Source organism: Vigna umbellata, chromosome 4 (genome assembly GCF_029865625.1).
Source record: "Vigna umbellata cultivar VRB3 chromosome 4, Vumbellata_1.0, whole genome shotgun sequence".
Classification (NCBI taxonomy): Eukaryota; Viridiplantae; Streptophyta; class Magnoliopsida; order Fabales; family Fabaceae; genus Vigna; species Vigna umbellata.
Window position 1 is genome coordinate 67,686,081 of NC_142168.1, and position 12,706 is coordinate 67,698,786.

Genomic DNA, 12,706 nt, shown 5'->3' on the forward strand with positions numbered 1-12,706 from the left:
AAAATTGACAATTATTTTCACTCCTTAAACTTACAAGTAATTTTAGAAGTTTTCTAATTTAAAAAATAATTTATTTTATTTTTAAAGTTGACATTAATGATTTGTTGGCTTAATTAGCACACATTTGATTTGAGAAAAACGATTGTAACAGTTTTTGAAATATTTTCCTCATTTCTTCCACTCTACTGCTCTCAACATAATAATAGCAAAAGTAATTGGTACTACAATTATGGCTTCAAAACCAGGAAGAAAGATTATAATTAATAAGAGGAAACAAATTAAAGATAACTACAATTTAAGATACACAAATTAACACAATCAGCTTTGACACATACAATCCAATCTGCAAATGAACATCAAATCACAACTAAAGACACCAGTTTACTCCAAAAATACACCGACTGAGTAAGAAGGGACTATACCTCCTAATTATACAAATAAAAGAGAAAACAACAGTTATCGTGTTCATATTTCGTCAAGCTCATGATCACCAGAAAAATAATACAGCAGATGAAAGAAGACCAGTTACTTGTAAATGACAAGTAACAAACGTTTATTCGGTATGTATACGCATATGGAAGTGTTAAGGAATAATGCTAAATAATGTTGTGAATTCACAAAATGTTACAAGCATCAATAGAAAAAGCCCTACTTGAGCACAGCTTTGCGCCAAGGATATCCACTCAACACTAAAACCAAAGCTCAGATTCTAAACGCAAGACTACTTCCGCAAACTTAAATTACATACAATCCCTTTACCTCTCCTTTTCTGCCTCTTCCCGACCTCAGCCTTAATTCCCTTCTTGCAGCTAAAACGATTACAAAAAGGAAGACCAGAAGAAACTAGTAAAACATTGAAACGGAACATATTGTAAATGTCACTTTATTGGACGGTAGCGGTTGTCTCCGCTGACCAATTCCACACTCTTACTTCACCAGTACCGTCTCCGGTGAAGAATATGCCGTTAGGCCCTATCTGCATCGCTCGTACCTCTTGTTTAGTTAATATCTTACCCCTCTCTGCAAATCTGAACAGAAATGGGGCAAACATTGAATAATGAGTATGAATACGAAGTAAACTTTATTTCCACCACAAAGTACAAACAGACATATATGTTCTTATTTCTCTAGATTGAAATTTATTCTATGCATTGTGTGTATTTCTCTGTTACTCATTTTAATATGACATGATAACTGGTTTGGGTATCATTTGGATGTATTAAAAAAACAAGCTTAATTTATTATGCAAGTCATTAATTCCACTTGCAACATATAGAAGTAAAAACCATATAATTCAGTTTTGTAGAGAACCAGATTGGGCAATTATTTTAGTGGTTTGTACTCTAGTGGAGATAAGAGAACCAAACGAGAGCATGAACAGGAAATCAACTACTTACGATGGCAGATCATAGAGGCGCACAGTGTTATCATTGCAAGCACACAACAAAATGGGCTTGCCTTGTGAGTCATGCATCCCACATAGGGTAAGTATGCCCTGCACACATATAAAACATCGTCAGAATAATGAAAGCCACCACAACATCACACACCAACAAATCCCAGCAGCCAAATTTCAAGTGCAAGTAATTACTGTTAAGGATATCTAAATATACATCCATGAAAAAATAATAACTCCATTTCGTTTTCATTTTTATTCAGTGAAAGAAACAGTTATATTATAACAAAAAAGTAATAAACCTTGAAAATAATAATGCAGCAAATGAGTGCACGAAAAAATAGAAAGTAGGTGGAGTGGAGTAATGCAGCGGTAACAGATGCAGGGGGGACAGGCATGGGCTATGTCCTCACCCTCCTAGATTCTTCTAATTACAATATATAAAATACTTACAAATATTGGACTGCCCTCCCCCTCTATTTACTTTGGTACCCTTTTTCTCATAAGTAATATATTGGGTTAAAGGATTAGAAGAGATGGTGCTTCTTTCCGACACTTACTCTTGGTATGTGGAAATATGGTGAGCGTCATATTTATAAATCGTACTTCTTTCAATGGATGTAAGACTTGAGATTGAAACTGTAAAATAATTCTAGAAGGCTTGAAATATCCCTCCCACTCTCATTCTATATATAAGAAAGTTCAAATACAAAATAGGGAACTTCTGATACAATAATGATAAATAGGGTAAGTACTCTAACAATGATAAATAGGATAAATACTCCAACAATGATAAATAAGGTAAATATTCTAACAGTAAGATTGACTGAGATATCATCTTTCAAATTGGTTTAAGCTTAACTTCACAAAACTGATTGGTAATGTAAGGATTTCCCCTATTTATCCCTTTTAATGAAATCTATAATGGGCTTTGACACCATCTTACAAAAATGATTTATACTTAACTCAACCCTACAAAGCCAATTTATAATATGAGGATTGTTCCTACCCTACTTATACATTGTATTTTACACTATCTCTAGTCATCGAGGGACTTGAGTTTTTCAGTACAGCTCCAAAACTTCTTCCCCTATGGCTTAACACTTATTACATATGCTCCACACAAGCATGCTTTGAAAGAGTTACTATATCAACATTCAAGTCACTTTTTTGTCTTGAGGCCTCGTTATTTTTGAGGATTGAAATATTTAGAATAGTATTATCACCAAGGAAAGCTTACAACATATATATGCCCCTTTCTGATCAAGTCCCTATCCAGTTGTATGCAAAAGCAAAACTACCCAGAGTCATTTTCATGATCGGAAACTTAGGCACATTTTTTATATTTTCTAGACCACATACATCTTGTGAAAATTTGAGTTCAGTTCAAGAGGAGTTGTGGCTGGATCATTGATTGCTGAACTAAGAATTGATTCCACACAAATATGAGATATCAACATTTCAAACATCATAGTATAATAAATCAAATGTCCAAGGGAAAAGTAAATAATAGAATTCATACATGTTCCTCATTGTGAGTATATGTCACTTCCAAGTTTCCGCTTTCTGTAGCATACCATACCTGCAGAAATCAAATAATAATTGCAGAACTTACATGTAGTCAATACATATACAGCAAGTAAATTTTGCAAAACCAACCTTCACAGTTTTGTCCAAGGAACAAGATAAAAGGAATTGTTCCCAGCAGAGAACAGACATCACAACAGATGTGTGCTCTGTTAGTGTCTGTATACATTGCAAGGTTTCAAGGTTCCATACCTGAAGGACAACAACCAATTGGAAGCAATGTGTCAAATTAACAAACCAAACCCTATTATAACATTGCTTAAAAAGTGTCCAAAGAAAACAGACAAGACACGTGACAAAGAGCACACATAAAACTTACTCTTATTGTATTGTCCATTGACCCAGAGTAAAGTCTATTAGCACCAACAACTAGTGAAACAACACCACGAGAATGACCTTTAAGTGATGCAGCTGGCTCGAAGCAGTTGTTACCTACATTAAACTTCCATGCCAATATAGATCCATCCTGCAATAGAAGTTATTTCATTAGAGATTAAAAATTAAAATGGTATTCCAAATGTGTAGACAAGTCAGAACTTTTTCTTCGGTGTTCTGTTCTCATTTTCAATAATAAAAAAAAATACAATGGGCTTTGAAAGATGTTTGATTGAGTTTCATTGAAAATATTTCCCAAGATCACACAAGCATAAATTGATTCATTGTTTAGGAGTTAAAAGCCATCCAACTACCTTAATAGTTAATGCTTTGAGATCATAACACAACCCTTCACATAAATAATGAGATTCAAGGTATCAAGTCTCCGCATCACGAATTAATCCTCCTTAGGCATAACCAATGGCCTATAGTCCAAGCCAAGATATCCACCAGCAATCAGGAATATTCCACATATCCAGCTGACAATTGCTTAAAAACAATTGTCACACCTCATGCGCAAGCGCCACTAGGCATTAGACAGAACTTCTTATGGCCTAAAAGACTAATCTGGGTTGTTTTATTAGCAAGTAGTCAGTGCTATAAAGCTCCAATCCAATCCTTTACATCATAAGACTTGTGCTATGAGATAATTATTTACTATTTACAATCCTATCGTCCTTCATTTTCCATTCATTTCCTTTATGCTATGTTGGTTAGAGAGAAAAGAAATTGAGTGAAAGAGAAAAGCAAGGAAGAGAAAGAAATGACTAAAAATTGAAGTTGTTTGGTTGAAAAGAAATAAAGAGAATATAAAAGAAAAGAAAGAGAAAATAAAATAAAATAAATATTATTGTTACTATTACTATTATTTAGTATTATATACATATTTCTTCATAAAATAAAATAAAACTGTTCATAGAAAAAGAAGAAATCAACTAAAAAACTCTCTCAATGCCTGTTCAGGGAATTCTTCAGTTATTTAAGAAAAAATGAAGAGTAACATACTTTCAGTTCATTTCTTCTTAATTCCTTTTTGCCAAACCAATTGCAAATTTCAAAAGCAGTGCTCTTCAAAGCATTTATTCTCTTTTCATGGCAAACAAACTGACAGTTAAGGTATGTATAGGAGTGCAATTTGGGGAAAAGAAAAAAGGAGAATTTTCCATTTTTAATTAATATTTTCATTTTTATAAAAAAAAGGAAAGATATAAAACGATAGAATATCAGAAACTAAATGATCAAATCTTCTGATTCTTTTAATAATAATAAGTAACATATAACTCTTAATTTTAAAAAAATATTAATTCTCTCCCTTCCCTTTCCCTACAAGGCCCCACTACCAGACATACCTCACTGATTCTCCTAGTTATTTTTCTCCAAAAATATTGCACTTACAAAATTGTATCAATGGCAAGGTAAAAGGCAAATAGTCTTATTAAATGTTTCTCCTTTAATGCCTTCATTGCCCTATGTCAGCCTCACCCATCAGCCCTAAAATTAACCTAAACACTACCATCTGTAGTGCCACACTTTTAGTTCCCTAACATTATTGTAAGATGAAACACTAAAAAGTTTAATCCATACAATTGTAAGATGCACTTTTTCATCTCATCCAACAGATCCCAAGCACCATAAAGATAATCAGAATTGAAATCAGGGCCACTTACTGGGTGAAAAAAATAAATCATGACTTGAACAAAACAAATCGTTGTCAAAGATAAAGAAAATAATTACCTGTGTACCAGCAAAGAGCATATCATTGTTTACAACAAGAGCATAAACTTGTCCGACTGGGCCACTTAGACTTAGCTCCATTAAATTTTGAGTGTTCCAGGCCTGTAGCACCAATGTCATCAACCAAAAGAACATCAGTTATGTAACGAGCAGTGAAAAGAACATACCATAGAAAAAACATTTCACTAAATTATAGAGATGTATTTTATTTGAAAATTACATGGTACAAAATATGAGAAAAACAAAAGAGATGCCTATTGCTCTTTCCTACCTTGACAGAATTGGGTATCCCAACAAAAACCCAGGGGCCTTCACTGATCATGCAACCAACTTCACCACCGAGATTGATCACACCTACACACTGCAAAGGAACAAGGAAAAAGAAAACCAAAATCAATCTCACCTCTTCAACAACCTCAAAAGGAACCTATAAGAAGTAAAGAAAAATACAATATTTACTTCACACATTGAAATTTGAAAACAAAATAGAGAGAAGAGGAGCTTGAAGTCAATTGTAATCATTTTAAAGAGACAGAATACTACATGCTTTGATTTGTACAAACAAACAAAATCAAACTTGAAAGTAATAAAGAAATTATCCTACTCCAAGGATATAGAAGCCTTGTTATGAAGCTCGTTTTTATAATCATATGGACCCATATCCATGTTAACGATAAAATAAGGAAAACCTTTTTCAAATCCAGGAGATATAGAAGCATTGTTGTGAAGCTCCTTTTTTTCACCATCACTAGACCTAACAACTATTTTGTTAATGTTGATGGTCAATCCATGCAAGTTCATCGTGATGCCCACTATAATGTTGTGGTTCACATTAACATATACCTTAAAAAAGAAGAAGGACAAGGATTATGGTATGAAGATAAAGGAAATACACAGAACAACGACATCGATCACTTGTGAACTTGGGTAGATCAAACAAATTATCCACAAGCTGAAGTCTTGTGAGATTCAAAAGATGAATTGTACAGTGATAATCAAGCAGAACTTCATATTGTCTCTAATCACGTGTTCAATAAGGAACCAGACACAAAGAAATTGCTTGTCATTTGTTCAAGAGAAATTGTTGTCCAAGTAAATTAGTAATGAATATATCAACTCCAATAATGATCTACTTGTGAATGCTCTAAGACTTTGAGAGGTCTTTGTGTTTCCAAGCTTGGTGCATACAACCTATATGCTCCAGCTTGAGAGGAAGAGTTAGAAAAGGTTATTATTGTATTTTGCACAACTTCATAAAAGTTGTATGTTGTTTATAACTGTCAGTCACATAGAGTTCCACGTGTAGAGTTTTGGTCTACCTTTTATAGTTCTGGTTCAGACCCTTAATTTATATAAATAATTAGATCTTCTGAGAGATATCATCTCTCAGGCACCATGTTCTATATCTATTATTCACAACTGCGGGAAATGAGAAGTTGTATGTAAATTTAAAATTGAGTCAATTGGCATTACAAAACAGAGCAAAACACTGATAGTTACCACCTTTCCAGACTGGCAGTCCCAAATCCTTGCCGTCTCGTCAGTGCTTCCAGTATACAGCTTATCTGAACCAGAGGGAAAAGCGATTGCGCTCACAGCCTGTTCATTCAACAAAACCAAGACCCATACCATCAACTTCAATAACAGAAACACACACTAGTAAACGTGTTATCAAATATCAACATTTCACAAAGCCTACATTAACCCGGGCTCAGTTCACACTTAACCCTACATATGCAGCCACACAACCACCATTTAAAACACAATTAGAATTTAATCACACTGACATCGTAGAATCCAACGATAAATACGATGTCAAGGACATGCTTGAAAGGTCCAAAGTCACCACAGCTAAGCCACATTTCTATGGAATTTCTCACAACATCAAGGATCAAACAAAACTGCAATCACAACCGTGATTTAAAACTTTTCAGTATCAAGAAGAGTCTATACTTTATAATATATGGTATAGGACGCAGTTCCTCCAAGCTGAGCAACTCACTTTATAGAGTAAACTAAATCAACGGTCAATATTACATTCACATGGATAAGAAACCGATATCAGTAAAGTAATCAGACTATTACGCGCACATACACAACAAATCAACATTAAGATTCCTTTTTTAGTTTAAAATTAATTGAGATTACTTTCTTTACCGCTATCTTCAGCGGTGCCAATCCCATATTTAATAGAATCTATCTTGTACCTTCTGATGCCCTTCGAGCTGTGTCAGCAAAGAAAACCCGTCTCCCACTTTCCAAGAGTGAAGGAATTTACACCTCTCTCCATAACTACAATTCCCCTGAATCCAATAATTGCAAACTTTTTCCGCCTTGACCACCACCCCTCTACCGCCGCCGCCTCCGCGCCCCCCGCCACGGCCCCACGTGTTGTTGAAATTGGGGCGTCCGCGCTGGCCCGAGAATCCCGATAAGCCCGAATTGTCGTACGCACGCTTCGAGGAGGCCCCGTTGGAGTGGGAAGATGCGGGCAATTCGCTGTGCAGAAAAGGGCACGGGTAGCGATTGCACTTGCCCGCTTGCCAGTGGAAACACACTTTCTGGTGCTTCCCGTCCCCGCCGAGACGGTTGTACACACGCTTGGTGCCCCCATCCACGTCCATGATCGAGCGAGCTAGAGTCTGTGATTAGAGTGCGTTTATCTGATCGAGTTAATCGGGATTGAAAGGGAGAGGGGGAATGAAATTGTGAAGAGCTTTTGATTATCTCCCTGTGCAATTGGAATAAAAACCGAGGGAGGGTTGTGATTGGGGAAAAGATTGGAGCATGCGCGAGTGAAATTCAGAAATATTGGGAGGGTAGGGGAATGTATAGCGTGATCATCAAGCGGGAGTGAAGTGAAGTGAAGCTCGTGGGAAATAGAAACCCTAATTGATGAGATTAGGGTTCGTTAGAGAGACGTAAATTTGGTGCGGTCTAATGAATCGGGAAAGAGTTTGGGAACTACACGTACGTAAGCAGTGCTTTCTAAAGACATAGAATTACGGAATTGACCTGAGTATGACCCGCCACAGTGTGGAAACTACATTTATCCATAACATGAGCTTTTCTTATATTTATATGAAATGTTATTTCGGATTTTAGAAATGTTTAATTATGTGTCTATTTATGTAAAATTAAGTTAATAAAGTCCAACGTTTTTTTGAGTTGTGGCATGCTGAAATAGTATTTAATAACGACGTGACACAGTAACAACTCATTACGTTTTAAAATGTGGTTAACTTAATAAAAATAGAACAATATATTTATTACTGGAAATGAAATTAAAACGTATTAGGATTAAGTTTGGTATTTTGAGATCAAATTTTGAGTGTGCGAGAAAATTGGAGAAAATAGGGTTTTTCGTGGGTTTGTTGTTCTGGTTTGAAATTGGGAGAAAATAGGGTTATAGTGAGAAATTAGTTGTGGATGAAATTTGGTTTTATGATTTTGGGGTCATCTATCAGTGGTTTTTCGATGGAATCGGTAAATTTTTAGCTGTGAAGTGCACTGTGGGTAGCTCCTGAAGCATAGTCTTCTGAGTTGAATCAAAACCATCATCGAGACATTGCACAGTGTTGGTTGCAGAGGAGGTCGAGGAGTTGGGAGGGGGAGAAGTCGAGGGGGAAAGGGTGGTGAGTGGCGGAAGTGGAAGATGAGAGAGTGGAGGAGAATTTGAAGGTGGAAAAGATAGAGAAAGAGAATGAGAAAGGTGTTGTATGGCGTTGGGTTATCACAGTGTAAGGAATAGGGTGGCAGTGGAGAGAGGATAGTACCATTGAGACAAATTTACAAACATGTGGCGTGCGTGAAGAATTGGGTGACCACAGCAGCGATCTAGAGCAAAACCCGTTAAACCCAGAGCCAAAACTACCAAAGGAATTCAATAATCAAGTGCAGAGATAAATCAACCAATTAAGCACTAAGAGATAAATTATCACAGAAGAAAAATTGGCTCTTTTTTTCATTTCTTTCTTATCAATAAAAACACACTAAAAGTTCATAAACCCAAAAGCCAAAGCCATAAGCAGGAAAAGTAAAAAACAAATTTTCATTATTATATTAATTAACTAATTAACCCACCATGTGATCGAGATCAAATTCTCCCTTAGGTTTTTTTATGTTGTCATCTACATTAAGATATAAAACACTGTCAGGCGGTTGGATTTGGGGGTAGGCGTGGATGTAGATGTTGAAGAGGTGGGTGTGGGAGGATGAGAAGAAGGTTTCCCAGAAAGGGGAGAAGGTGACGTTGGAGTTGGTGAGGAAAAGGAAGGCGGTTCTAGGGGTGGAGGAGAGGTGAGAGGTGGTGTGTAGGGCGGCCGAAGAGGGAGAGGGCGTCAGCAAGTGGTGAGAAGAGGAAGTGAGGGGGTGGATCAACTCTTTTCAACCATTTTTAGGTTTTCTTCTTCTCTATCTGATGAGATTATGGAATTGATTGACTATGGAAGCAAAAATATAGGAAATTAATTTATGGTTGGATTTAGAATGGTTAAGACATTTATGAGCTTTAAATCTCTTCATTTACCAGGACTGTATTTATTAAATATAACTTATTTTAAACTTAAAATAAAATAATTCCAGGTAACACCGTGCCACGTGGTCATTAAATACTATCTCAGCATGCTACTAGACAAGAAATTTAACGTAGTCCACAACAATTAACGGCAAACACTTTTATTGACTCAATTTTACATAAATAGGGACCCAATTGAGCGCTATCAAAAATAATTGACACAAATCTGCACAAATAGGGACCTTTGAAATAATTAAATCATATGGAAAATGTTTTTTAATACCCTACCTCACACTTCATTATTATTTTTAGGATATTTTATTATTAAAAAAATTAACTTTAATATTTATAAAGAAAGATAAATATTGAAAGTTAAAACAATTTATTAAAGGGTTTTAAAAAATAGTACGATATTGTTAAGGTATCATTAGATATTATTAGCTAAATATTTTGAGTTAGTTACAATATTTTATGTACTTGGATTTGCCCATTTATTATTATGCGTAGTAATTAGGGTTTTGATAAGTATTAAAATTTTAGAGTATGATATATTTTTTTTGAGATAGTGCTATTTAGGGATCGATGTAGTAAAAGAAAAAAAGAAAAAAATAATGAGTTAGTAAAGTGATAAAGTATATAACACTTTGGAATCATGTGCAGGATTATGAATATTTAAAATGATATTATAATTATAATTAAAAACAAGTGCTAGCAACAAAAGAAATGAATTTGAATTGTTATATATTGTTAAGATATCATTAGATGCTCTTAGTTACAATATTTTGTGTATTTGAGACTAGGACATTCACTGTGGGTAGTGATTAGGGTTTTTTTTATTAATGTTAAAGCCTTAGGATATTAAAACAATGTTGATCATAAAATAATGTGTTTTCTCCTCTTCTCTTATAGTCAAACTCACACTCATCTCGTCTTATTATCATCCATGTGTTCAAACCAATTCCTTCATCTCTAAACTAATTTAAATATTTATAAAGGGTTAAATATGTTTTTAGTCCCTAAACTATTGACCGTTTCTGGTTTTGTCCCTCTTTCAAAGTAAGGTACAATAATTTGGTCCTCATTCTTTTCGAAACGTTTGCTCGAAATTTTGGTTTTAGTCCTCATTTGTTGCTAAATGAAGACCAAATTTTTAAACAGTGTTTAGTTTTCGAGGACTAAAACGAACGTTTCGAAAAGAATGAGGACCAAATTATACCTTATTTTAAAAGAGGGACGAAAACCAGAAACGACCAATAGTTTATGGACTAAAAACATATTTAACTCATTTATAAATTGTGAGAAAGTGATGACTTGTCAAAAGTTCTCGAAACTAAAAAAAGATCAAATTTGTATTTAGCTATAGAAATGATTGGTGACTGTGGAATAGAACACTAATTTTCTATTGCGAAAGAATGCAACACTAATTTTCTAGAAATACAAGAAGCTTAAATTCCAAAACATCAATTCTAAAATAAAAAACAAGTAATAGAACTGCTTACTTTTCTTCACTACTAATTAATTCAAACATCGCACTTAAATTAATAATTATAAATATAGTAATACCTCTTTTTCTGCATTTTTTAATTAATTAAAAAGATTAAATTTGTATTTAATCTTTAAATTTTAGTTTAAATTTAAAATTCATTAATATTTAAGTGCCATGTTTTAATTACAAAAATTTAAAAATTAATAAATATATTTTTTAAATTTAATTATATTAAACTTTTTAACGTGTTAAATATATTTTATTTTAATATAAATTATTTATTCTATTTAACATAATTTTATTTTAATATTAACTGAAAAACACAATTAACACATAACAATATTTAGCATAATTAAATTAAAAAATTATATTAATTTTTTTTTCAAATTTTAAAACTAAAATATATTAATATAATTAAAGTTGCGCAAAATATCCTTAATTCTTATAATCTAATATCTATCGTCTATCGTCTATCGTCTATACATTTTAATAGTATCAGTCACTTTTCGTTTGTAGGCTGAATTTTAGTTTTTGTTTGAAATATAATTAATTTTTGTTTTACTTGAGCAGTCAATTTTAGAGTAAAATAATACATATAGTGAATTTAAAAAAGGTTATTGTAAAACAATCAATTAAATTTTCTGGAATACATCAATAAATTTAATGTAAAACTACAAATACAATTTTATTTTTTCTAATCTTATCACGATGACTATTGATCAAAGCTAATTTGTTTAGTCTAGTACCTTGCAGATTTTTATCTTATTGTATCATCTCCATTATTATTATTATTATTATTATTATTATTATATATTATTATTATTATTATTATTATTATTATTATTATTATTGTTGTTGTTGTTGTTGCGGTTGAAAATACAAATATATGCACCACATGTTATTTTTTATAATAAAAATAAAAATATTACTATTATTATTGTTTTATATACAAATAACTTTTTATAATTTTAGTGTAAATAATATTTATTTATTTTAAAGGTAATTTTATAATAGAAAAATAATTAAATTTAAAAAAACGTTGTCAAATAAAAGAACGATTGAATTTAAAACAAAACAATTATTTAAAGATAAAATTAATAAAATAATTATTTTAATTTTAAAATTTTCATAAAAATAGTAAAAATGAAAAGACAATGTAAAAAAAAATATACATATATTATTTTGTAACATCTCATTTAAACACTATTAAAAACTATCATAAAATCAATATAAAAAAACAATTAAAATGAGTAAATATAAAATATAAAAGAACAATTAAACTTAAGTAAATATAAAATATTATATATATATATATATATATATATATATTATTTATAATTCCAAAAGCTAAAAATATACATAAAGTTTTCTCGTAAACTAACTATATTAAACTAATTATTATACTCTAACTATATATTTGGAATATCACCCCTGATATATGCTTTATCGATACGTTTTCGTTCTTTGTTTACATACTCACCAAATAATCATTATCCAAATAATCAATAAAAAATAACAATCAAACAAAAAGAAACATACAAAAAGGATAAGGTGTTGTAAAAAGAATCAAACATAGAATATTAAAATATCATGATACAACACACTCCACACA

At 32.4% G+C, this 12,706-nt stretch overlaps 1 protein-coding gene across 1 annotated transcript; it reads right to left on the reverse strand.

Moving 5' to 3' along the window:
* Nucleotides 1–344: 344 nt before the first annotated feature.
* Nucleotides 345–8,053, reverse strand: LOC148201041 (zinc finger CCCH domain-containing protein 48-like). Its single transcript, XM_088113709.1, has 9 exons — nt 7,300–8,053; nt 6,596–6,691; nt 5,364–5,453; nt 5,093–5,194; nt 3,303–3,449; nt 3,056–3,175; nt 2,919–2,978; nt 1,398–1,495; nt 345–1,028 (listed from the first exon to the last, which is right to left on the reverse strand). Exons 1-9 carry the CDS (start codon nt 7,714–7,716, stop codon nt 884–886), a joined length of 1,275 nt encoding a protein of 424 aa, XP_087969835.1. The 5' UTR covers nt 7,717–8,053; the 3' UTR covers nt 345–883.
* Nucleotides 8,054–12,706: the final 4,653 nt, after the last annotated feature.

Coding starts and splice junctions, on each gene's coding strand:
- LOC148201041 (XM_088113709.1), bottom strand. CDS start 7,716: ATGGACGTGGATGGGGGCACCAAGCGTGTGTACAACCGTCTCGGCGGG. Junction 3,450..5,092: donor TGCTCTTTGCTGGTACACAG/GTAATTATTTTC, acceptor CTTCTATTGCAG/GATGGATCTATATTGGCATG. Junction 3,176..3,302: donor CAATGGACAATACAATAAGA/GTAAGTTTTATG, acceptor GTTGTCCTTCAG/GTATGGAACCTTGAAACCTT.